This window comes from Gossypium arboreum, chromosome 13 (genome assembly GCF_025698485.1).
Source record: "Gossypium arboreum isolate Shixiya-1 chromosome 13, ASM2569848v2, whole genome shotgun sequence".
In the NCBI taxonomy this organism is placed as follows: Eukaryota; Viridiplantae; Streptophyta; class Magnoliopsida; order Malvales; family Malvaceae; genus Gossypium; species Gossypium arboreum.
In genome coordinates this window covers 6,493,205-6,517,680 of record NC_069082.1, presented here as the reverse complement: position 1 = coordinate 6,517,680, position 24,476 = coordinate 6,493,205, and the positions used below count along the sequence as shown (strand labels likewise).

The window sequence follows — 24,476 nt, the reverse complement described above, 5'->3', positions numbered from 1 at the left end:
ATTTCGGGCCTATATTTTTATCCGAACCCTCCCATTTTTTGGGTGGGCCTTCGGGCCGGGCCGGGTAGCCTGGCCCATGCACACCTCTATATCCCACAACACTGGACTAATTTGATGATGGACTAAATCTTCACGATGAAAAACCCTTCGACCAACGGACTGTCTAACCTCTGACAATATATCTTCCTTTAGTCATGCCTCCATGTGTTCCACCTACATAATTTTTCACAATGCAAGAAGTTGGTTGAAGTAATGGTGCTAAATAACTTGCCACAAAAAGTAAAATAGGTGTTAAGATAACATACCACAGGTCCAGTAATTCCGACATGCTTTAGGGTATCAACAGGCTTATTTAACTCCCTCAGTACAAAAAAGGTGCCATTAATGTACACAACTGCTTCTTCTCTAAGATCAGTTACCACCACAAAAATAATACGTTTCAGTAATTCTCAATTATTTACTCCATTTCAAAGAAATCAAATACGGGAAAATCGAATCTGAACCTGTAAATATAAAAAATGAGCTCTCTATAGAAGGTGTCCAGGAACTCCTCTCTCAAGGTCCAAATAGCGTAACCTATATTCACGTAATAATCCTGCTTCTCCTCTTCCACTTTGCCGGGCTTCGATCCTCGCTTCACCGAAGTTGAAAATTGCACGTACAAACTCAAGTTTTGGCTCAAACCCAAAACCATATTGCCGGCATCTTTAACACCGACCCTAGCATTGGTCCTTGACCAAACTTTCTCATCATCGTTCTTCGAAATCGCGCGGCTCTTTAGGAATTTAAGGTGGGGGTAGGGTACCTGGAAAATTTGCTAAGAGATTGAAAAAAAAAAAGATAGATAGATAACAAAAATCAGAATGATCGAAGAGATAAAAATGGGTAGGGTACCTGGAAATGGCACTGATTTGCAAGGGGAAGGGGAAGGGGAGAAGGCGTTTTCCCGTGTTTTGGAAAATGTCTTACCGAAAAAAATTGTAAGACATTTTCCCAAAAGAAGACATGATTTTCCGTGTTTTGGAAAAGCATTTACAGTGGGAGTTTATTTTCCACCAAACAAACAGTAGAAAATGAGGAAAATATTTTCCAGAAAAGTTTTTACCCCCAAACAAACAGAGCCTAAGTGTAATTGAAGCATCCAAATTATGTTTTCCAATTTTTAGGTGGAGGGTGAGAATTGAAGTAATTACACAGGTAATTACACTCATATCCAATTTAAAAAAAAAATTGTTTTCGTAACACCCCATCACCCGACCCGATCGTCAAGTCCTAGTTACAAGGTGTTACATTCATTGTCAGAGCAACTACAATAAAACTAAATTCTATTTATACTAGTAAATGATTAATTTCAACCAATACATGCATACAATACGATATACAATCGTTTTCGTGTCTTAAACAAGTTTATGAAAGCTCTAAAGCTAACTCGAGGTCGAATTAGGACCAAATTGTAAAAATTTCAAAACACCAGGTTGACGTCGCAATGTCAAGGGGTTCCTCGTCGCACCGCAACATACTAAGTAGGCCTCATCGCAGTGATTAATACTCGGCATTGCGTCATGGCATGGCAACTTGGTCTTGTCGCGACAACAAACATTCAACATCGTGATGTGACATACTGTTTCTAAATGTTACCATTTTGACAAGCTCCACCTAGAAACAAGTCCAATTCAAATACATACCATTTCAACTCAATTTTACCATTATCAACTCTACATTTCTAACATATCTTACTATTCATGTATTAGGATTCAAAAACACATGCCAAAACTTTACACTTTTTGACAATTCTTAACATCTACCACATTTACTTATTCATTCATTTATATAGATTACTAATAGAGCAACATTTTGAGCAATTTCATTAGGTACCAATCTCTAGTACAAGAATTCAAGCCAATTGACAATCTCAAGTTACCATTCAAAACATCAAACACTCACAAATTCACATTTTATACCAAAACCGACTCCACCTACGTACATTCCGTATAATGAACAAAAAGAGACTTTACGAACATTGATGAGTTGGAGATCTCTGGCTGGATGCTGGAGTCACTGCTCGGGACCTCAAGATGTACCTAAACCTATGCACGAAAAACAAATCGTACGTTGAGCAATAAAGCTCGGTGATATTTCTATGATTCAAATCAATATAATATAGATCATAATCAACTACATAAAATTTATATGATTTCTAATGTCAACTAATACAAGCTCATCATATACCACAATTATACCAAATGTTTCATATGAATCACCTATACATTAATTGAATTAGTCAAGCTAAATGATTATATTATAACAATATTTCAATGCCAACGAAATTCACACAACTATTCAATTTGCAACATTTAATCATACCAGATTTCCTTACCAAATCGAATAAAATCATTTTTAATCTTACCATATCGGCCCTGAAGCTCGTTAACTAGTTCGCATGGTCTTTCACGTGCAATTGATAATCAAATATCGTATATAAGTACCTATAGTACAACTTCATAACATTTAATTCTTTTCAAATATCATTCAATCAATTCAAAATTTATATCCCTTATTAACATAACTCAAACTCAAATGGATATATGGATCCCAACCAACACACCAATTTGGCACCCAATGCCTCATTGGAACATCCGAAGTAAATAGATTGCACCCAATGCTCATCAAAATAATCGATGTAAAAGTTATGTCCTGCACTCATAAAAACGTCCAAATAAAAATGCACTCAACGTTCATCGATATATAGCCGAATTAACCTGTACTCAATCTATCTTATGGCATGCCAACTATTTCACTTTGCTTAAATAATTCATATGGTAACCAATTTTCCGAATTCATTATATAGCTTAATTACAATATTTCAATATTTCAATTCATTCCACGTCTCAATTTATTGTCAATTCATCATTTCATCAATTCATACAACATATCTCAACTCAATTTTATACTGAACATCATAAATCATTAAGTTGATCTGAATCATAAAAATACAAACCGAAAACTCGAGTTACTCGTCATCGGCTCTCGCCTTTCTTTTCCCTCTCGACAATCCTGCATTGTCTTTAGCTAAAAATAATAATAATTTAATAATAAACAGTATCAAATTCCATATCGAATCACATTCAATTCAAAGGCATACATATTTTGCAATTTATTCAATTTAGTCCTTAAACTTAGGACAAGCATAACTTTCAATCTGGACCTTGGGATTAAAATTCGATTTCACATATATTCATTAGGGACCTTCTACTTTCTATTCCTACCAAAATTTCATGACAATTTTTCATTTTATTTAATTTGGTCCTTAATATACAAAATCGATAATTAAGCTTTACAAATTAGTCATTTTCTTAAACTAAACTTAATTTCTATCAAGTTCACACCTAAATCTTCAAGAAATCAACAATGACAACTTTCTAGAACTTTAATAGTTTCACAACTTAATACATGAGTTAGCTAAATCAAACTTTCATGACCTTAAATTTATAAATAAATAAAAATGAAAAATGACTAGAAACTTACTTGAATCTTTGGTCGAAAGTTAAGAAATATTGAAGCTTTCTTTGTTTCCTTAGCTATGGAGGATGACAAGGAAGAAGATGAAAAGCTTTCGTCTTTCCTTCCACTTTCTTTAGTTTATATGTTAGGATTATAACTTAATTAATTATGTTTTTTATCTTAATAAATAAAAATATAATATTAGATCCACTATCTCTTATTCATAAAGGGTTTAAATACCATTTTAGACCTTTGTATAATTGCAATTTAAGCCTCCAAACCATTTCCTAATTAAAAATCTATTGCCATTGGACTTTTACAATTTAGTCTTGGGGCATTAATTAACTATAATTTTAGCTAAATTACTTATCCAAATTTCAATTCATTTATACGCCAACTCCATAAATATTCTTATTTAATATTTATAGAATCGATTTACAAAAATAAAGTCCCAAAACTGCATTTTTAACACCACTGAAACAGTCGTTACAATTTTTATACAAGTTATAAAAATTATATTATAAGCATGAACATATATCGGTGTTTGGATTGGTTACGACAAAAAATTATATTATAAATTTTAAAAAATTATATTATAAAAGTATTTTGTGTATTTTATAAAGTTATAAATAAATCATATTATTTAAATCCTAAAACTTTCTAAAGTTATGCCCCAAATATTTATTATGAAAAATAATTCACGTATCATAAAAGCGTTATAATATATTTATTTATAAAAGTTATGGTTAATAAGTATGGACATAATTTGTTTATGTGTCCATGCTATATATTATAAAAATAATATATTTATCCATAAAATGTTATTATTTTATTTACAATTTATTTATAAAAATAACTTTCTAAAGTTACGACAAAAATATATATTATTTATAAAAGTGTTACAAAAGTTTTGTACAATTCATAAAAGTTATATGTTATAAATTTTATAATTTTTTACTTAATTTACGTATTATAAAAATGATATAATCTAGCATAATTCTTCCTCCAAATTAAATTTATACAAGTCTTTTTATTAAAACTATAGATTATTTGGACTATGAGCTCAAATATTATAAGGTTGATGCTAATTATACAAATAGAAAAAATTTCTTGAACTATATCGTGGGGTATGATACCATTGGATAGAATAGTACCAAACACAAGCACCATAGACAATTCGTGCATGAACTCTTTAATTTGAGACATTCAAGGCTTTAAAGTGTGATTGAGAAGACATTTATTGTTCTAAAAAAATATTTCTCATATTAACAACATCACCTTAATATTAAAAAAAATAGTTGGATTATATTATCATGTTGCATATTTTATAATTTCAATTATAGGATTGAGATGATTCATATTTCAAGAGTATATGGAAGAAGAAAATGTTAGTAATATTAATTATTCAAATTCAAATTCAGATGATGACAAATGGATCAATGACTAACGATGATGATATGTTAAACATTAAAGAGAGAATAACCCAATAAATATGCACTAAAACAATTAGATAAAATTACATATTATGCTTATTTTTCTTGATATTTTTATTAATAATCGTATTATCAACTACTTTTTAAACTAAAATAATACATATAATAATTTTATTTTAATTTTATTAAATATTTAAAATTATTTTTATCATACTAATAATCTTTATGGTAATTGATATTTTTATCTCCATTGTGCAGCTTTCTTATCCAATATAGATTTTCTATTATTTTATTATTCTTATTTCATATTGCAAATATGTCTATTATTATATTACAAATCATAAATGATTATTTTATAAATAAATACTTAAGTCAATTAAGTCTTAGCTCGATTGGCATCGATATTGTTGTTAATATAGGAGTACTTGAGTTGAGTGCGCTGATTATTGCCAGTCTAACAGGTTCATCCGATTCGATTAAATAAATTATTAAAAAATTCATAAAAAATAATTTAAAATACATGATTCAATTGGTTCATACCAATTTTCAAGTCAATCAATTTAACATCACTCTCCAAACCAATACCTTAATCGATTCTTAGTTCGATTGATTGGTCGGGTTCAAACAATGATGACCGTAATATAAAAGTATAGGATAATGTATATTAAGTTCCTCTATCATAATTTGATCTATTACTAAAATTTGATCTTGCCCTTATAATAGGACCTGTTAAGCAATTTCACCTAAAAATAAAACAAAATATTGTAGTCTATAACCATCTATATTTTAAGCCAATTTGGCAAGGAAATATGGTGTAGAAACCTGTAATCTCAGACCAACCAATTTTGTTATCCTTCAAATTGCACTCACTAAAAAACTGTAGAAGATTATATATATATAAAAGAAAAATCATATTAAGAAAGAAAAGAAAAAAAAAAGGAGATTAGATTAGATTGGTAAGAATTAGAGTTGATGAAGCAATGGGAGAGTGGAGACCATCCAATAACAATAAGCTCTACCCTATGTCAACATCCTTCCCAAGAACAATGGTTCATTGCGCAGCAGTGCAAATTGTAACAACTAACTACACAAGCTCTTTCCATCATCATGGAGAAGTCATGACTTGGTTTCGGATTCGGCTCGAACGCCTAACCGGGGTCACTATCCCTTCTTCTCTTCCTCTCTTCAATTCAAAACAAACAAACACAAGCACACAGTGTTAGTAAACAAGTTCTCTGTCTGGTTTGTCGATGACAAGTATATATATAATGAGTATGTTGTTACTTACATGCTTGCTAGGTATCTTATCGTACGTGGTAAAACTACCATAGGACAACGAACCCATGGAGTTATCGGATGAAGCTGTAGATTCTCTCCTGTAAGTAGTCTTCCTCCTTTCTTGGCTCTGATGATTTTCATTTGGCTCTGATGATGAGCTGCTCATGTCTGAAGGGCATGGTTCATGGATTGTATCCTTTAAACCTGCTGCCACTGAGGGCTTTCCTCTCTTTGTGTAGACTAAAGCTGAAGCTGCTAATAGACACAACACAAGCAAAGCAAAACCCGTCATATTCTTCACGGGAAACTGGTCCTCAGGTCCGTTGATTGTGGAATCATCTACCGAAATTTGAGAGCTGTAAGTGGAATCTTCCTCAGGGAACATTGTTTCAGCAATGTTGCTCGATTCATCACCCTCAGGGTCCCAAGTTTTGGATATATCATGTTGAATTTCAGTAGCTTTAAGGTCCACATTGCACCCTGCATCTAACTGATCATCAAGTTCAATCATCTCAGCTCTGATCTCTTGCTCCGTTGCATCAGTTTCAGCTTCTGGAACCAGCTCCGAGCTTTTAAAATCTTCTTGTTCTTCATCTTCTCCTGCATCAGTTTCTTCTTCTATCTCTTCTTCATCTTCATCTACTGCCTCATTGGCTTCAACCTCTCCATGATACTTATCATTTGCTATTACACTGTGATCAAACATGAGACCGTGGTGCTCCTCATCAACCACATGATCCTCATCCTCTAGCAAATGACTCAAGTTAGCATATTCAAAGAGATTGAATTTGTCCCCTTCTCTCGAACTGGAAACATAAGATACAAAGCTATCCGACCATTGCCAAAGATTTTCACTGAAAACATCAAATTTAGCTTTTGCAAAAGCGGTGACTTGAGGCGGCACATGGAAGTTTAATAGGCTTAATTCTTCCAATCCACTAGAAGTAAAAGCTGGAGAATTAGCTGCTAGAACTGAAAAGTAAGAAAAGGCCAAAACCATAAGCAAAACAATGAATTTTGATTTGATGCAAAAATGTTGCCTGGACCTTCTTTTGGTCTCAAAACTCTCTTCAACCGTGGCAGCAGCATCCTCAGATTCTCTCTGGGAACCTTCGGACTCTGTTTCTCCAGTGTCGTAATAGCTTTCGGTTGCTAAGCACTCCTCGAGTTGCTTGTCATCTCTTTCCCGATAAAGCTCGATTCGAGGATTTGGCCTGTAGTGAAGAAACTGAGGCCTTGGAGAAAGGTAATTGGTTTGGGGGTCATGAGGAAGCATCAATGGATCTGCATCAAGTGGTGCTAAAATCGAAACTTTAGGACAAATCTCTAAGCTGGGAATCACTTGAACCGAATTGGCATTGCCTTCCAAAGGCTCCTTACATTCATTATCTTCCATGATCATGCTTTTAACATCAGAAAATGAAACCTTCTTCGGCTTCAAAGCAACCTCCGGGGTTGATTCATTATCTTGCATGATTAGACTTTTGACATCAGAGAATGAAACAGAAGATCGAGCCAGCTCGTTTCTCTCTACCAAGATTTTCTTTCTAGGTGACGCATTGATCTTCGAAGCAGCCGAGATTGTTGGTGCCATGAAATTCTTTGTACCCTTTGAAACAGCTGGTGATCTGAGTCTTGTTGGTTTCGGATTCTGGTCTATATAATTCTCCTTGTTGGGATCACGCAAAGAAGCTACACTTTCTCTGCCAGTTGAATACCTTCGAACAAAATCTAGAAAACGAAAATGATAAAAAGTACATATACAAATATCAGAACCATAATTCTTACTGTTTGGTTGCTAGGAAAATCTCTCACCATTGCAAATAAATAAAAGCAACATTCAGTACTTGAAAAGTTGCAAGTTTGGAACTTTTATCAACTTGGTCTCTAGACCTTTTTTAGTCTGTCTTTGAAATTGAATTTTTACAAACAATTTAATTTTTTTAACACATTTAATGTCATGTTATCACCTGAATTTTTAAAAATATATATAATTTTTAAAGATTATTTTATATATCTTAAAACCTTCAGATCATGACATAATATAATCTTAAAATGTGATATTATCACCTCTTAACGAGGTTAAAAAAATTAAATTAATTTACGAAATTCAAGTTAGGAAACTAAATTCCACTAACCAATAATGATTTAAACTTACAATGACTCAACCTGGAAAATTGAAAATTCTAAAACAATTCAAACTCAAGGGTGAATGTTCATTTTCTACCCAAAAAAGCAGATCAATATTTTCTAACAAAACTAACATAAAACGAAACAAAAACACGAACCCAAATTTCCTTTTCGATATTCCCTTTAGAACCCAGATTAATGTCTCAAATTTTCTTTACATTTGTTTCATACCCTTAATTCCTATTGCCAGAAACAGATAATAAAAACTCTAAAAAAAAAAAGAATAGTAGAGTGAAAGAAAATGGAACCTGAAGGGCTTTTAGCCGGAGTGTTGAGGTTAAATGCTTTGGGATTTGTGATAACAGCCGGCTTTGTAAAAGGGTTTCCATTGAAACTTCTCCTTGTGGGGTCGCAGAGTTCGGATTTTCTCGTATTAGCGTTCGTTCTACATGGGATCGACGATGAAGAAGTTTTGGAAACTGATGTCATTATTGAAAATTTTTGTTTACTTTGTTTCGTTTACTGTTAGCTTGATTGAATGTGATGGGGGTTTAGGGTTTTAGAATGGAAAACAACAAAATCTTGGATGGTAATGATAAAAGATTGTGACTGGGGAAATGTGAAAGAAAATTTGATGAGGGGGGATGGGTGGGTAATGTAAAAATGGAACACAACGGCTAGTTTGTTTCAAAAGCAGAGAAGCAGAGATTCTGATTCCGGGCTTTTGAGTTTTGACCGTTGGAATTTGAAAAGGTCTTGGAACGAAAGTGAACCGTTTGATTCATTGTTTCTGCTGCCGTTTGATACCACTGATTCTACATTCCATCTTTGTCATTAGGGTAAATTATACATTTAATCACTCAACTATAAAAATTTTATTTTAAGCACTTAAAATAAAAAATTTATAATTTAAACAATCATTTTTTTTCCTGACTAAGTCTTAACTCAATTGATATCAATATTGTTACCAGTACAAGAGATATGAATTTGAGTGTATTGAAGTACATTATTCTCTTATTTAATAATTGAAGAAGAATATAAATAATTTTAAATATTATATCGAAAAATAAACATTAGGAAGTAAATAAAAAATAATAATCACGTTTTTCCCATTTTAAGTTAACTTGTCACTAACCTTTTTGAACGGTTTGAACGGCACGAACTTGTTTTATTTAGTTAATATTTTATCTATTTAATTTAAGGTGTCCCATAAATGCAGTTGTACCAGTACCACATAATTTTCAATTTTTAAGTTTTATATTGATATTTTTATTAATAAAAGTCATATAAACTTTTCTTTTCATATTTTTCTTTCTTGAATTGTTCAAAATTCTCCGTATTTAGTTCTTGCTTTGGTCGATTAAATTTTAACTCAATTGATATGAGTATTGTTGTCAATGTAGGAGGATATGGGTTCGAGTGTGCTAAAGTGCATTATCCTCCTATTAATGGGTTGGAGAGGGCTTATAGGTAATTCTAGGCATTGTGTCAAAAATAGTAGATATTATCATAATTTATAATGAGACTATTAAAAAAAAATTCATGTTTGTGTTTAGTTTTCTTTTCCTAAGTTTTTTAATTTACTAATGGTGATACTGACAAGCTAAGAAAACAAGAACCACCTATGAATCAGGCATCGGTTATAGGCTCTCCCATTTTTTTTTTCTATTTCAACGATTTGTTTTCATTTTCTTTTTTATTTCACCTATTTTGTTTTTAAAAATTACCACCGCTATCGCTTCATATATGGCAACACCCATTAAAAAATTATTTTTTTCCAATTGATTTCAACTGGCATAATTTTTTTAAAAAAATTGACCAATATTGTCTAACACACATACGACACCTGTTAAAAAAATACTCACATTTTTATGAGTATTTTAAAAAATATATATGAGTGTCGCCTGACACAATGATGACATCAAAATTATTTTTTTTGAAATCATGGTAATTAAGAAGACAAGAGGTGATACTACTGGTATGTAAACACCTACGAATACTATTAAAAACAAACCGTTTTTGTAAATAAAATTTCCACTTTTTAACTCATTTTTATAAATAATTAATATTTTTATATTATTTAAAAAAAAACTAATATAAATCCATAGGATTGTGTAAAAGGCTAAAACATGCTTTTGGCACAAAATTTGAGTGGATGCATAAATCACATGTAGATGTGACTTCTCTGAAATTTCTACATGGAAGGTGGATCCATTCACTCATTCTAACACGTTAAACATGCCTGCCTAACTTTACATATCACAATCTTTAAATTTTGGATCAATTATTAAACATAAAATCCATTTAGTTATTAAAAAATTTAAAAGTATTAATTAATAATAATTTAAAATTGAAAGAGTCTTAAACATATTTAAGTGTTTATTATCATATATTTTTATTTATATATTCTTGAAAATAAATCAATTTCCATTCCTTAAAAAATCCAAAAAGAGTCTAGTTTTTATATTATTGTTTTATTTTGGGTTTTTGAAAAAAATATTAAATTGATTTTTTTATTTTATGCTAAACATACATTGTTATAATATTGGATCGATTTAATTACTAATTAAATTTTAGTTTGATTGGCATGAACATTGTTATTAATATAAGAAAATATGGGTTTAAGTGCTTGAAGTGTATTATGATTTGAATCTATATATTTTATATTTTATATAAATCAATAAAAATAATAATAAAATTTAAACATTTAACTTTACTATCTTAATTAAAATCTCGTTTAATTTTATATAATTTTTAACAAATATATTTATTTCATAAACTTTTCACCATATTCATTTTATGCATTCTTCTTCTTAAAAATATGTTATTTATATGGTGTTAATAATATGTGCCTTATTAGTGATCCAAGTGGACATCGGTAGAGTACTAAAACGAACCATCCTCACAAATAACGACACAAATAATAACAAACAAATAAAAATCGTGAAATTAAATAAAAACCAGTAACCACGACATACACGTGGAGCTACTAAACTTTGTCCGGAAATTAATAAAACGCGCACTGCACACTCCCAGTATAAACCTTACAGGAAATTTTCCTACTATATTCGCTAACGTGCGCTGCTGTTCCCTCCTTATTCTCTCCCAAAATGGCGATTTCTCTGCAACTGTGTCGTTTCTCCATCCGCATCGGTTCCGATAACTTTGGCGGAAGATCCGTAGCTCTCCCTTGTCGGAAACCTATCTCCGTCAGATGCTCCACCGATTCCACTTCTGTTGTGGTGGATCCCGATAACTTCGACGCCAAGTCTTTCCGACGTAACTTGACGAGGAGCAAGAATTATAATCGGAAAGGATTTGGACGCAAAGAGGAAACTCTCGAGCTCATGAATCGAGAGTATACTAGTAAGAAAAATTCCGCTTCTTCTTCTTCCTTTTCTTTTTTTTTTAAAAAAAATCTAATTCATTTTTTTAGTACGATGTACAGTAGGATTTAATTTGAATTGTGTCAAAAAAATTATTGTTTGGAAATTTCTTTCAGGTGATATCTTAAAGAAATTGAAGGAAAATGGAAACGAGTATACATGGGGAAATGTTACTGTAAAATTGGCAGAAGCGTACGGATTTTGCTGGGGAGTTGAGAGAGCTGTTCAAATTGCTTATGAAGCGAGAAAGCAGTTTCCAGATGAGAAAATTTGGATTACCAATGAAATTATCCACAATCCTACTGTTAATAAGGTACTCTATGCTTACTCTTTTCCATACTTTTTTTCTTAATATACTCTTTTCCATACTTAGTACAGGCTGCAGACCACCGGATATATGTAATTTTTATAAAATTTGAATTTGACTCCGAATCTGCTTTAAATCCGAATTTACTTATTATTTGCATTAAATATGGATATTGTTATCCGAATTTAAATTATCTGTTAATATCTACATCCGCTTCAAATTTGCCCTCAAGAGTAATTAGAATAAGCAAATCCAAATATTATCTAAATGTGTAATACCTTAATCTACGACAAACAAATCGGGTTTCAGTAAATATTTGAATCCGCATTATTGCCGTTGTTGAGGAATGCTTTTTGTTTCAAGTAAGCTCTTATATATATTTTTAATTAAATATACCTTTATTCTTTAAATTTTATTGAGTTTAAGTAAAACTAGAAATACTTTTATCTGTTAAATTAACTGATCTTTGAAATTAAAATACTAATGTGGATGATATAGTAAAATTTTATGATTTGGACAAACATATGAGAGAACTTTTATCTGTTTTTGCTTTAATTTGACAGAATCTCTAATAGGTGATTAAAACTATTTTAAATTTATTAAATTAGTAAGAATACTAAAATTGAATATTTACATGTTCATATATCAAGTATTATTTGTAGCATGGCTTGGTGGATTTCTCAGAAGTATTTTTATCATAAATAAAAATCAAACAACAAGGACTTATGTAATTAAAAAGGACATAATATCTTACATGAATAAGTGCATTAGTTAAGGTTATTTCTAATATATTAACATTCTTTTTACTATTTTATACTTTCTATAATGATTATAATAAATTCATGGGCTGAGCACCATCGGCACTAGCTGGCCTTGGTGCTTGAGCACCATGTGGATTTGGCTTTACTCCATTATTATTTTTTACATTTTATCTCATGCATGTTTAATTACCGCTTACAAATTGACTTTCACATGTAATGAATGAGTCTTACACATTTGAATTGTGATGATCTTTTTATTAGATATTAGTGGATGAAAAAGTAATGGAGTGTATGAAACCCTGTCAGACACTACTGGGACTGGACCTTGTTAGTTTCTTTACGTAGTTCTTTTCTTTTTCAAATGCAGCGGTTAGAGGAGATGGAAGTTAAAACCATCCCTGTTGAGGGAGGGAAGAAACAGTTTGATGTTGTGAATAAGGATGACGTAGTAGTTTTGCCTGCTTTTGGTGCTGCAGTTGATGAGATGTTGGTTTTGAATGACAAAAATGTCCAAATTGTTGACACTACTTGTCCTTGGGTAACCAAGGTATCATCTTCCACAACTTGTTTTTTCCAATTCGTTAGATCTTTGTAGCTTTTTGACATTCAGAACAACGGGTTTTCGATACTGAAACCTTCTTTCATATGTAGGTATGGAACTCTGTAGAGAAGCATCAGAAAGGTGATTACACTTCCATCATTCACGGTAAATACTCTCACGAGGAGACAATCGCGACCGCATCTTTTGCTGCTACATACATTATTGTGAAGGATATGACTGAGGTATGTCCTAGAGTGGCTAGTATTCTTTTTTCCTTCTGATATCTTGTAATCAATAAGTTGTTGATTTGTATGATGTATGATTTGTGATAGGCAATGTATGTTTGTGATTACATTCTTGGAGGTGAACTTAATGGAGCTAGCTCCACCAAAGAGGCGTTTATGGAGGTATAGTCTTCATCTCGTTTCTTCTTTTCTTCATATGTCAAATATATGTTCGCATGATTGTTGGTTCTTTTGCAGAAATTTAAACTTGCTACCTCAGAGGGCTTCGATCCAGATCATGACCTGGTAAAACTTGGCATTGCAAATCAAACTACAATGCTGAAGGGAGAGACTGAGGAAATTGGTTAGTGGCACTTTATGCACTTGCTATACATCATCATTCTTCTTTGCCAAGTAATTACTGCTTCATACACACGTTACATTTCGGTTTAACAGGGAAATTAGTTGAGAGGACAATGATGCAGAAATATGGAGTCGAAAACATCAATTATCACTTCTTAAGCTTTAACACAATTTGTGATGCAACGCAAGTAAGTTGAATATTTGCGACCGATGCAATGATGTGCAGTCCTTGTTGTTTTCATCCCCTTAACTGATTGGATATTGAAATCATTGTTGTGTTGGTCATTGAATTTAAGCCATTTTATCATCATTTTTCAGGAGCGACAAGATGCTATGTATAAGTTAGTGGAGGAAGATTTGGATCTTATGTTAGTAGTCGGCGGGTGGAACTCGAGCAACACTTCACACCTTCAAGAAATTCCCGAGGATAGCGGGATCCCCTCATATTGGATTGACAGTGAACGGAGAATTGGTCCGGGAAACAGGATAGCTCACAAATTGAAAGTAAGCATGAACTGCCTAGAGAAAAAAAAAGGGGTATTCTAGTTGCAGTTCTTAATATTCTAATTTATGCAAAATTGTGTTGTACCAGCATGGGGAGCTTGTTGAAACGGAAAACTGGCTACCGGAGGGCCACATTACAATTGGTGTCACTTCTGGTGCCTCCACCCCAGATAAGGTAATTCTAGTGTTATATGTGTATATACACACACGTACACACAAGGGCTAAGGTAAGAAAAAGTTTTAGGGCCTAAATTGAATAATAAATTTTGGGGGGCAAAGTGTAATTTCATGATTATGTTAATTTATAATTTTCGAAAAAAGACTTAAAAGTAATTTTGACATTTAAGGGCGCCAAGGCCAATGTCTACTTTCTAGATTCACTATGCACAACTATATACACATTCACCATGTGTGTGGAAAAAGAAATATTAAAAATTTATGTAACAAGTAATTGAAGTTTTAGTTGAAACGGTAAAGTTGAAAATCTAAATATCATAATCTTTTAAGTTAAAGTTTTACTATATGTATATTTATGTTTATATGATTTATATAAAACTATAAAAGATAACACACTCTGTAATAATATAATTTATTTTGTATATAAAAAAGATATTTTAATTATTTTTAACTAAGTTGATGTTTAGTTGACTTGTAATATGAATGTAAGTATAATATATATATATATATATATAAACACAAATAATACTATTGTTTTGTGAAATTGGATTAATCAGGCTGTGGAAGATGCCCTCGTCAAGGTGTTTGACATAAAACGGGAGGAGGCCTTGCAAGTAGCATAAAAGTATGTATGTATATATGTATGTAGGTTTACACAGGTGGGTCAGCCATTGGTGCTCGTTCGGTACTGATAGTATAATGTTGTCAGTGTATAGTTGAAGTGAAGGACTTTAATCTTTAGGATCTGCGCGTACTTGAAATCAGATAATGTTGAGTAATTATGTATCATGAAATGGTTTTTCTTTTTGCCTTTTCTTTCTTTTGGCATGAGATTCACCACTAAATGTGACTCTCGGACCCAGTTACCGTATTCGAATATAAGACATTTATTATGATACTAAAGCAACTCTGACTAATTTGATGTAGTATCACAAAGTTCAACGTGTAAATATCATGTAATTCAAATTAATCGTCATTCACAATCATTCAAGTATATTATTTAACAAGTCTATGATTTGTTCAAGGTCAAAAATGGAGTTAGAACTTAAATTTCATATTTTATTAGTGTCTCGAGACAAGACATTCATGTGTCAAAACCTATTGATTTTTATTGTTGTTCCAATGTTGGAATGTCTCGAAACTAATGTACCTTGACTAAATCAGAAATTGAGCTCGATAGGATTTTATTCAAAAGGTAAAACTTTTCTAATATTGTTTTCACTATTTTCAAAACTCAAATTCGAAACCTCTTTTTTGTCGAAATCAAGGTGTTTATTGTTTATAGTAACTAATCATCCCTTCGTTGTGAGTGTTCTAAAAGAGGTAAACGACTAACCATGAAACGTGCTCTATTCTAATGGGCGAGGATCGAATGTCTAACCTCATGGTTAAGGGATATGATAAACAACAACTAACCTCATGATTAAGGGATAAGATAAACAACCATTCACACCACATGATTCAAATTCGTAACCTTACTTTAATTCAATTTCGAAACCTTGGTCAATAAACATTAAGCGCTTTATCATATGATACAACAAATATTGAAGAAATGTTTGATATTTATAGATGGTTTTATAATTTTTTAGTACTCATCAAATTTCAACCAACCGTAAAAAGAATTACAATTGATAATATTCGAATGTTATATTTGATCAATTTTACTTTTTATTTTTAAATAAATTAGTTAAACTAAGTTTGGGATTCATCAGCCATCCTCTATAGAGAATTAGAGATCGAAAATGGTTCAGTTTTTGAATTTTGTGAAAGCCATGTTTAACTGCCAAGCTGTCTACATAAGAAACCTTATAGTTCTTATTCAGGTACAAGAAAAAACACAAGGACTTTACATAAAAAAAATAGAAAATTCAGGGGCTCATTTTGAATTTAGCCAAAAAAATCAACAACCAAGCGTTGCTTGCTTGATATTTCGAGTTATGCGGTCAATTTAGTTAAAAATTAAGAAATCTTGAAATAAAAATGAAGAATGAAGATATTCAATTCTTTTCATTTTATTCATTCTTTCATTTTAAATATAAATATTAAAAATAAAAATCTAGAAAAATGTTTTTACTCTTTTATTTATTTCTTTTTAACACATATTGTTTACCGAATTACTCTTCTATTACGAAATAATTACACCTCTATTCGTATATATATTTAAAAATAAATAACATTTTCTAAAATACAATTGAATAATAAATTGGTATAATTATCGTTTTAGTTCATATCAATGTTGAAAATGAACAACTTAGTCTCTCTAAAAAATTCAAAATAAATTTTAAAATTCAAAATATTTATAAAATTTCAAAATTTATATTTAAAAAAGAATTTTTTAAAAATTCTAAAAATATATAAAAAGTAAAAATTTTAAAATTTTCTAAAATAATAATTTTAGGATCTAAATAAATTAATTAATGATTCAAGTTTGTCATACTAAAGTATCTTATTTTTCTTTAAATTTTTTCAAATATATATGGTTTTAAATTTACGTGATGTAACATGAAAATAGTTATATTGTAACAAGATTTTAATTTGACATGTTTAATTTTTTAATTTAACTCCGATAATTTTACCTGATTTGATTAGTATATAGTTTTATTTTACTAGATTCAATTCAAAAAATTTCAAATCTAATTAAGATGTTAAAATAAAACTCGTGAACATTAATTCGGAAATTTTTCAGGTATAACTGCTATCAGAGATAAGTCAGGTATCAAGTTAGATGCATATATTTATCATCATTTATTATGTATTTAATATTTTATTTAAAATTATTAATTTTAAATTGAAATTTTGGCTCTATTTTTAAAAAGCCATAAATAGTGGCAGGATCTGTAATTTAGACTCAATTCTGTGTCCATTTCATTAAACCCTCCACCTCCTAAGCTCAACTCTTCATAAATAGACCAAAATCCCAAATTCTCCGATTTTTCCGGCAGATTCTTTTTTTTTCTTTTTATTTACCGTTAAAAACCTGAACCCTAACTATTTAAAGGTAAACACTCACTTTCCCCATTTTTTTATAAAAATTTTCAGATAATTTTAATCTTCTTTTAAGTGTATATATATGTATAAGTGTGTGTGTGTATATGGTTGATGCTGATAAAATGCCGCCATGGAATTTGCTTTATTTTCCTTTTAAGATTCCCGTTCTTAAAATTTTCCGAGCAACCAAACAGGATCTTTAAGGATATTTGCTTTATTTGCGTGGATTTTGACCAACATCTTATCCAGCATTCAGATCCGTTTCTTTATTTGCAAGATTTGTAACTAATTATTCTACTTATTATTTATTCAGTGATTAGGTAGACGACGAGCTTTTGTCTTTTTTGTATCTGTTTATTTATTTATTTATTTGAACATGCTTTGGAGAGTTTATTTAACTGAATCTTAGTTAGCATTATCTGAATGTAGAATTTTTTTTTAATTTTATAAAAAAGGAATGCTTCGATGGTATCTTCATGACTTTAAGAGTGAAGTAATAATGGCTTGCTATTTTTGTTAAGAAATTAGAGGTTTATGCTTAGGAAGCAAGCATGCTTTTCGAGGAAGATCATTTGATACTAAGTTGCCCTTTGGTCTTCATCCTTTTAAATGCTGGTTGAACTTAAGTATTTGATTAATCTTTGCTCTACGTATGTTGTAGCTCGCTTTTCAGTGCTTTTGAATTATTGCACTAAACTTAACTTTGTTTTCTGCAGTGTCTTGATTTTCAGTGTTTTCTGCATGTTCGCTTGGGGCTAGACATCCTGTCGGTTAGTTTCTAAGTAGATAAGTTCATATTATAGAGTCTGTGCAGTTTATTTTGTTTGAAAGGTACGGATTAGGAGTTGTAAGGTATGGAAGTTCCAAGTGCGAAACATGAAACAAGGCATCGTAGGTTGACCCCGCTTAGGGTGTTAAGGGGTGTGATATGTTTGCTAGTGTTGCTTTTAACAGCTTTTATGATGATAGTGTATTGTGGCTTTTTTAGTACTGTTGTATTGAGGCTTTTCAGCGTACATTACAGCCGAAAAGTTACAGCTTTCTTCTTTAGTTCTTGGTTAGCATTATGGCCTTTTCTATTTGAGAAAATAAACAAAACCAAGGTCATTTTTTCTGGAGATGATGTTCCTGCAAGGGAACGAGTTTTACTTATTTGCAACCACAGAACTGAGGTTGACTGGATGTACCTGTGGGATCTTGCATTGCGGAAAGATTCCCTGGGATACGTAAAGTACATCCTTAAGAGCAGCTTAATGAAATTACCTGTATTTGGTTGGTCATTCCAAATTTTGGAGTTCATCCCTGTGGAAAGGAAGTGGGAGGTTGATGAGGCAAAAATGCGCCAGATGCTTTCAAAATTCAAAGATCCTCGAGATCCCCTTTGGCTTGTTCTCTTTCCAGAAGGAACAGATTTCACGTATGTTCCTTTTATTTTATTTTATTTTATTTTGGAATCATCGCAATTTATGCGAACATCACGACACTGGAAATTTATCACTAGTTTGCCTTGAGTTCTTTGCTGATGCACTTGCAGTGCACTATTGTCTTTTTATTTTATTTTATTTTGGAATCATCGCAATTTATGCGAACATCACGACACTGGAAATTTATCACTAGTTTGCCTTGAGTTCTTTGCTATTGCACTTGCAGTGCGCTAAGCCTTTAATTATTCTTTTCCTTGCAGTGAGCAGAAGTGCTTAAGAAATAAAAAATATGCAGCTGAAAATGGCTTGCCTATCCTAAAGAATTTGCTGCTTCCAAAATCAAAGGGTTTTAATGCCTGCTTGGAAGATTTGAGGAGCACTTTGGATGCAGGTTTTTTTTCTTCTATATGCTCTTCTGTTGTTTTAAGCAATTGGTTGTCTGTGGAGGCTCTTCTAGCGCATTGATAGGTAGTTGTAGAGCAATAGGTTTTCTCATCATGAGATGGAGTCAATAGCATAAGAGACCGGTTTCTCATGTAACTACAACTTTACAAAGATGATCGGTTTCTTTTTCCCCCTTTCCTTCCTAGCACACTACCTAAACTAAGGTCACTAGCTGCTAGAACTTAGCCAAATGTGGCACAGGTTGGAGAAGAGTGATAACCTTTCACAATGTAGAAAGATTTGAACTTTCCCTATTTACGATAACCCTTGGTTTCTTGTCTGGTCTAGAGCTGATCAAGAATTTTAATTCAGACCTATCCTGTTTCCTTTTTTTAGATTCAAGAAATGGAAGGATAGGTAGAGAGTTCTTAACTTTTGCGTAATGAAAAATAATTTTTTTCCCAAGGTTTCAAATAGGCTCCAGTAAGACTGAAATTTAGGCATAGGATAAACTCGATTATTCTACTTTCTAATCTGTTTGATTGCTAGGAGAATGCTTACTTTTAGTTTTCATCTGATAAACCCAGTTTAGGCACTTCGACAAATTTCCATGACCTATTGGTTTGTTTTCAGTTTACGATGTGACCATTGGATATAAGCATCGCTGTCCATCATTCTTGGATAACGTCTTTGGGGTTGACCCTTCTGAAGTTCATATTCACATCAGGCGTGTTACCCTGGATGACATCCCGTTGTCCGAAAGGGAAGTAACTTCTTGGTTAATGGATACATTCCAACGTAAGGATCAATTGCTTTCTAATTTCAATTCCGAAGGTTATTTCCCTCTGTATGGAGCAGAATTGAACCTCTCTACAGTCAAGTGCCTCATAAACGTCATGCTGGTGCTTGTCTTGACTGGTGCATTCACATTTTTAACCTTTTTCTCTTCCATTTGGTTTAAGATTTTTGTATCGTTATCTTGTTCCTATCTGGTTTCGGCTACTTATTTAAACATCCGTCCAGAACCTATCTTCAACTTTGTCAAAACTAGTCTTTAAACCTAATTTCTTCCAAGTTATTATTATGCAACTTCGATAGGTATTCATTCACAAGCAGCATCAAGAAGTGCTTGCCGGAAAAACTTCATTTGACATGACTTCCAGCATCATCCAAATGGGAAGGTTCATGTCGGGAGCTTAAATAGCTTGTGGCCTAACGGAGAATCTTCGGGGCGTCAAAATTGCCTGTATGTGCTATTTTCAGATATCAACTTTGTTGTAAAAGTAGAATTTTAGGTTCCAATTCTCAGAAACTGTATGAAATCTCTAAATAAGGTTTGCCATTTCGCACATTTTATAGAAGCATCAATCAACGCCCATTTGTTTCTATTTATCTTCAGAGAATTTTCTCTGGTTTAATGATATCCAAAGTGAATCTCGTTTTGTGTAAATCTTGTGTGGATTTTTTTTTTAAAAATTTTAGTGTTATTTAAGTCCGGTTATCATTTTAATCGTGCTTTGATAGTGATTGATTTTATTTATAATTATTCGAATGTGTTATTTGTACTGATTCTATTTTTAACTTGAAAACTTGGATTTCTACCAATAATTGATTAAAAAAAATATGGTGGTCCAAATCTTGTGGCAACTGGAAATGTAATTAAAGATTATAACATGGAATTGCATCCCAAGTGGTCCAAATTTCGTGGCTACTGGAAATGTCATTTATCCCTCATTTGATGATACGATAGCGCTAGTGGATCATATGTTTAACGAGTCCGACTGTCACATTGTTGTATTCTCTATGTTGTACATGGGGATATGTTGCATAAAGCAACGGAGTTGAAAAGGAAACTCAAAAAGTTCGAACCATCATAAAATATGGTGTGGTGGTGGCTTATTTTATTTTTTTGAATGATATTGTTAGGGGTTATTACCGAATGTGAATACTTTGATTTTTTTTAACAAGAAAACTGTCAATTCCGATTCAAGATGGTAATTGAATTGGGATAAATTCGAACATGACGAGAATTCTTTAACATCTAAAATTATTCAATCGAACGGTTTAGGGTTTAATTTTTAATCTTTAATGTTGAGTTTGATTTTTATATCATTTAGCATTGATTCAATTGTCAATTTTAAGGCTCTATTTGGTAGAGTAAAAAAGAAACTTGAAATGATAGAAGATTGAAGGGTAGAAAATTAGAAGGATGAAAATCATAAATTTTCTTTCTATTCATTACTTGGTAGAGTTGAAAATTAGAAGGAAAGAAAATAAATCATTTGAAAAATGTATAATTCTGAACTAATATATACATTTTCTCTCGTCTCATCTTTTCAATTTGAAATAATTGATTTTTATGCATTCAGACGGGAAATAACATCTCTTTTATTTTTTTCTTCTCATTATTTTTTTTCATTTTTCATTTTTTCACTCGCTTTTATCCCTCTACTTTACCCAACCACCACAGCGTTAGTACTCCTTCCAATTGACCACGAGAAAATGAAATCAAATAGTGAATAAAAAATTGAGCAAATTTAGAAAATAATAAAAATAGTATTCAATAATTACATAAGAATCAAAGAAACATTTCCCAAATGGAAAATATCAACAATCTGTGAGACCTGAAAAAACATACATAACCAGGATGTGGCAAATCAATCAAATATTTCATCAAATTTTTCAACATTTTTGTCAATATTGTCAGCATCAAACATGAAAAGAGGTCAAATTTCCCAGGATTTAAAATGATCTCAATAGAACATCAATTGTTAGGATGTTTTATGATCCTTTGAAGAACAACAGTCCTTGCCCTCCTTATGTCACGGCTACAATTATCAGCTTGTTGCCCTAAATCCTCCACATTCTTCATGAACACCCCTAGCTTCTTCTTGATCTCATCGATCCCGATCCTCACGGCTTCTTCTTGTTCTATCGCGAAACCCGCGTTCTGCAACAGAGCTTCGATCTCGATCTCCAACCGCTCCACAAGTACCCGAATGTTATCCAAGTCTTTAATGGCAACATAAGTGCCTGCTTGCATTGAGGTGATCACTTCCTTTTGCCCTTTCAACACGTTTTCGTAGTTCCTCCACAGGGAATCGATCCATTTCCCCATCGAACCCAATGGGATGGACGTTGCAGCGGCGAGTGCAGCAGCCACCGGAGGAGCAGCCATGGCGGCTGCTACAACCGAACAAATCAACACTGTGGCGAACGTGGCAACGAATATCATGCTCGATACCTTACGCCACGTGTGGATACACTTGAGCTTCTTGTCAAGCTTGTTCTTCCTCAGATGCAGCTTCTCAAGCATTGCTATTTGTTGCCTATAAACAGATTGAAATATTTGAAAGAATTCAACAGTGAAAGGGTCCCCAGCTGCCTTGAAATTCCTCAGTTCTTCCAATGTCTTCAGATATTTGCTGCCGTTAACCTCGCTTTCGTCCTCGAATTGTTGCAGCGCCATTAGGATCAACAACTGGCTATCCCGAGCTCGTTTTAGGCACTTCTCCAACGCGGAGCAAAAATCGAGTGTTTGCAGGCTGTTCTCAAAGTACTCTTCAACTAGCTCAAACAATTCTTGGCTCTTCCATATATCTTTCTTGCATTCCAGGATAACTTTAACCACCTCTTGGTTCATCTCTAAGAGACAACCTGTTACCTCTTTGAGCGAATCGAACGAAAGGGCTCGAACCTCGACACCCATGGCTAGCGTGTTGATGACTCGATTGGTTCGAGCTTGGACATTGGTGTCGAATGTTTGCAGCTCTTTGTCTTGCTTACAAGCTGCTTCATAGGAGCTTAATTCAGTTGTGTACTGCAAATTGCTGCTAAGACTGATAGATGATGTCGATGCGGATGAGGATGATAATGATGATGATGATGACGATGGTTCTGATGTTTTCTTGCTACCATGATTTCCCATAGCTCTGTTTAGATCAGATCTAAGCAAAGAAAACAAAAGATTATGAAAACCCAAACCCAAATTCAACACCTTTCACAAAACCCAGAGCTTTAAATCTGTTCGAACACACTTTATATCAAACAGGTTATGAACATATGCACTGAAATAACCAAAATCATTGAGATTTTGAACACTGTCAATGCTTAAAAAAAAAAAACCCAGATAGAAAAAAAGAAGAAGATGATTGATGGAATCTTATCCAAACAATGGCATTAACAGGGAAAGAAAAAAAATGAGGGAGAAAAGGTTTTATCTTCAAAACAAAGAAAGGCAAAGGCATACAACAAGACGCAATTATTAAGGTGAAGTTGAAAGCTTGAAAAACAAACTTAGAACAGTAGAAGAATCAAGCAAGAAAAAAAAAGAGAAATTGGGAGGTGGGAATGTTGTTTTGGTTTAGAATTTAAAGGGATTAGAGCATAGCTTGCACGCATGAGGAAATGAGAATTGGGGGTGGCATGGAAAACGCGGGAAGCAATGTATGTTCTTCTATTTTCTCTTTCTATCTCTAAAAACTCCATTTTTATTTTTACAGTTTTAATGCGCAAATCAACTGCTAACTTCAGAAAATCATCCAATTTCGATAGTTTAATATAATTTCATATTGAATTTTTAAGTTTTTTTTTTGCGATAAAAATTGTAAAGTGATATTAAATTATTAGAAATAGGTAATATCATATTTCCTACAATCCTTTTCACTAAATTAATATAATTGTTACTGTAATAAATTTCGTAATAATAAATAGATATAATTAAACGTCAGTTCAATAATTTAGATGCACAAAACCAACAAAAGATTATAAGTTTGTTAATTTATATTCAATGGAGTAGAAATTAGCAATATTTTATATTCATAAAATATGATGAGTAAATTTTGATAAATTAAAATAATAATAAAAGACTTGGCTTTTCAATTTTTTAAAATTAAACCAACAAAATAAACAAAAACTTTGATCTAGAGAAAATGAGGGAATGTTGGGGGATAGTATGCTTAAGCTCCAAGATTATTGGTGGTGACGTTTAATATGAACAATTTTTTTTATTAAAGTATTAAAAAAGTCCCTCAAAAATAATTCGAAAATTAATTAGTTCTTGATTAAAAACTGTA

General features: G+C 32.1%; 5 protein-coding genes across 5 annotated transcripts; 2 read left to right on the top strand and 3 right to left on the bottom strand.

The window, feature by feature from the left end:
* Window positions 1–192: 192 nt before the first annotated feature.
* LOC128286785 (uncharacterized) lies at window positions 193–1,556 on the bottom strand. Its single transcript, XM_053024488.1, has 4 exons — window positions 1,521–1,556; window positions 504–805; window positions 306–405; window positions 193–213 (listed from the first exon to the last, which is right to left on the bottom strand). Exons 1-4 carry the CDS (start codon window positions 1,554–1,556, stop codon window positions 193–195), a joined length of 459 nt encoding a protein of 152 aa, XP_052880448.1.
* A 4,244-nt stretch (window positions 1,557–5,800) lies between these two features.
* On the bottom strand, window positions 5,801–9,054 carry LOC108461987 (uncharacterized). Its single transcript, XM_017761992.2, has 3 exons — window positions 8,651–9,054; window positions 6,223–7,943; window positions 5,801–6,117 (listed from the first exon to the last, which is right to left on the bottom strand). The coding sequence occupies exons 1-3, from the start codon at window positions 8,829–8,831 to the stop codon at window positions 6,040–6,042; spliced, it is 1,980 nt and encodes a 659-aa protein (XP_017617481.1). The 5' UTR covers window positions 8,832–9,054; the 3' UTR covers window positions 5,801–6,039.
* A 2,261-nt stretch (window positions 9,055–11,315) lies between these two features.
* On the top strand, window positions 11,316–15,508 carry LOC108464005 (4-hydroxy-3-methylbut-2-enyl diphosphate reductase, chloroplastic-like). The gene is made up of 10 exons (XM_017764053.2): window positions 11,316–11,708; window positions 11,845–12,041; window positions 13,164–13,343; window positions 13,448–13,579; window positions 13,670–13,744; window positions 13,820–13,925; window positions 14,018–14,112; window positions 14,243–14,428; window positions 14,517–14,603; window positions 15,163–15,508. Exons 1-10 carry the CDS (start codon window positions 11,453–11,455, stop codon window positions 15,226–15,228), a joined length of 1,380 nt encoding a protein of 459 aa, XP_017619542.1. The 5' UTR covers window positions 11,316–11,452; the 3' UTR covers window positions 15,229–15,508.
* Window positions 15,509–17,477: 1,969 nt separating this feature from the next.
* Window positions 17,478–20,851, top strand: LOC108464007 (probable 1-acyl-sn-glycerol-3-phosphate acyltransferase 5). The gene is made up of 4 exons (XM_017764055.2): window positions 17,478–17,603; window positions 18,310–19,010; window positions 19,278–19,408; window positions 20,035–20,851. The coding sequence occupies exons 2-4, from the start codon at window positions 18,448–18,450 to the stop codon at window positions 20,457–20,459; spliced, it is 1,119 nt and encodes a 372-aa protein (XP_017619544.1). The 5' UTR covers window positions 17,478–17,603; window positions 18,310–18,447; the 3' UTR covers window positions 20,460–20,851.
* A 1,086-nt stretch (window positions 20,852–21,937) lies between these two features.
* LOC108464006 (UPF0496 protein At4g34320-like) lies at window positions 21,938–23,859 on the bottom strand. The gene has a single exon (XM_017764054.2). The coding sequence runs from the start codon at window positions 23,327–23,329 to the stop codon at window positions 22,166–22,168; it is 1,164 nt and encodes a 387-aa protein (XP_017619543.1). The 5' UTR covers window positions 23,330–23,859; the 3' UTR covers window positions 21,938–22,165.
* Window positions 23,860–24,476: the final 617 nt, after the last annotated feature.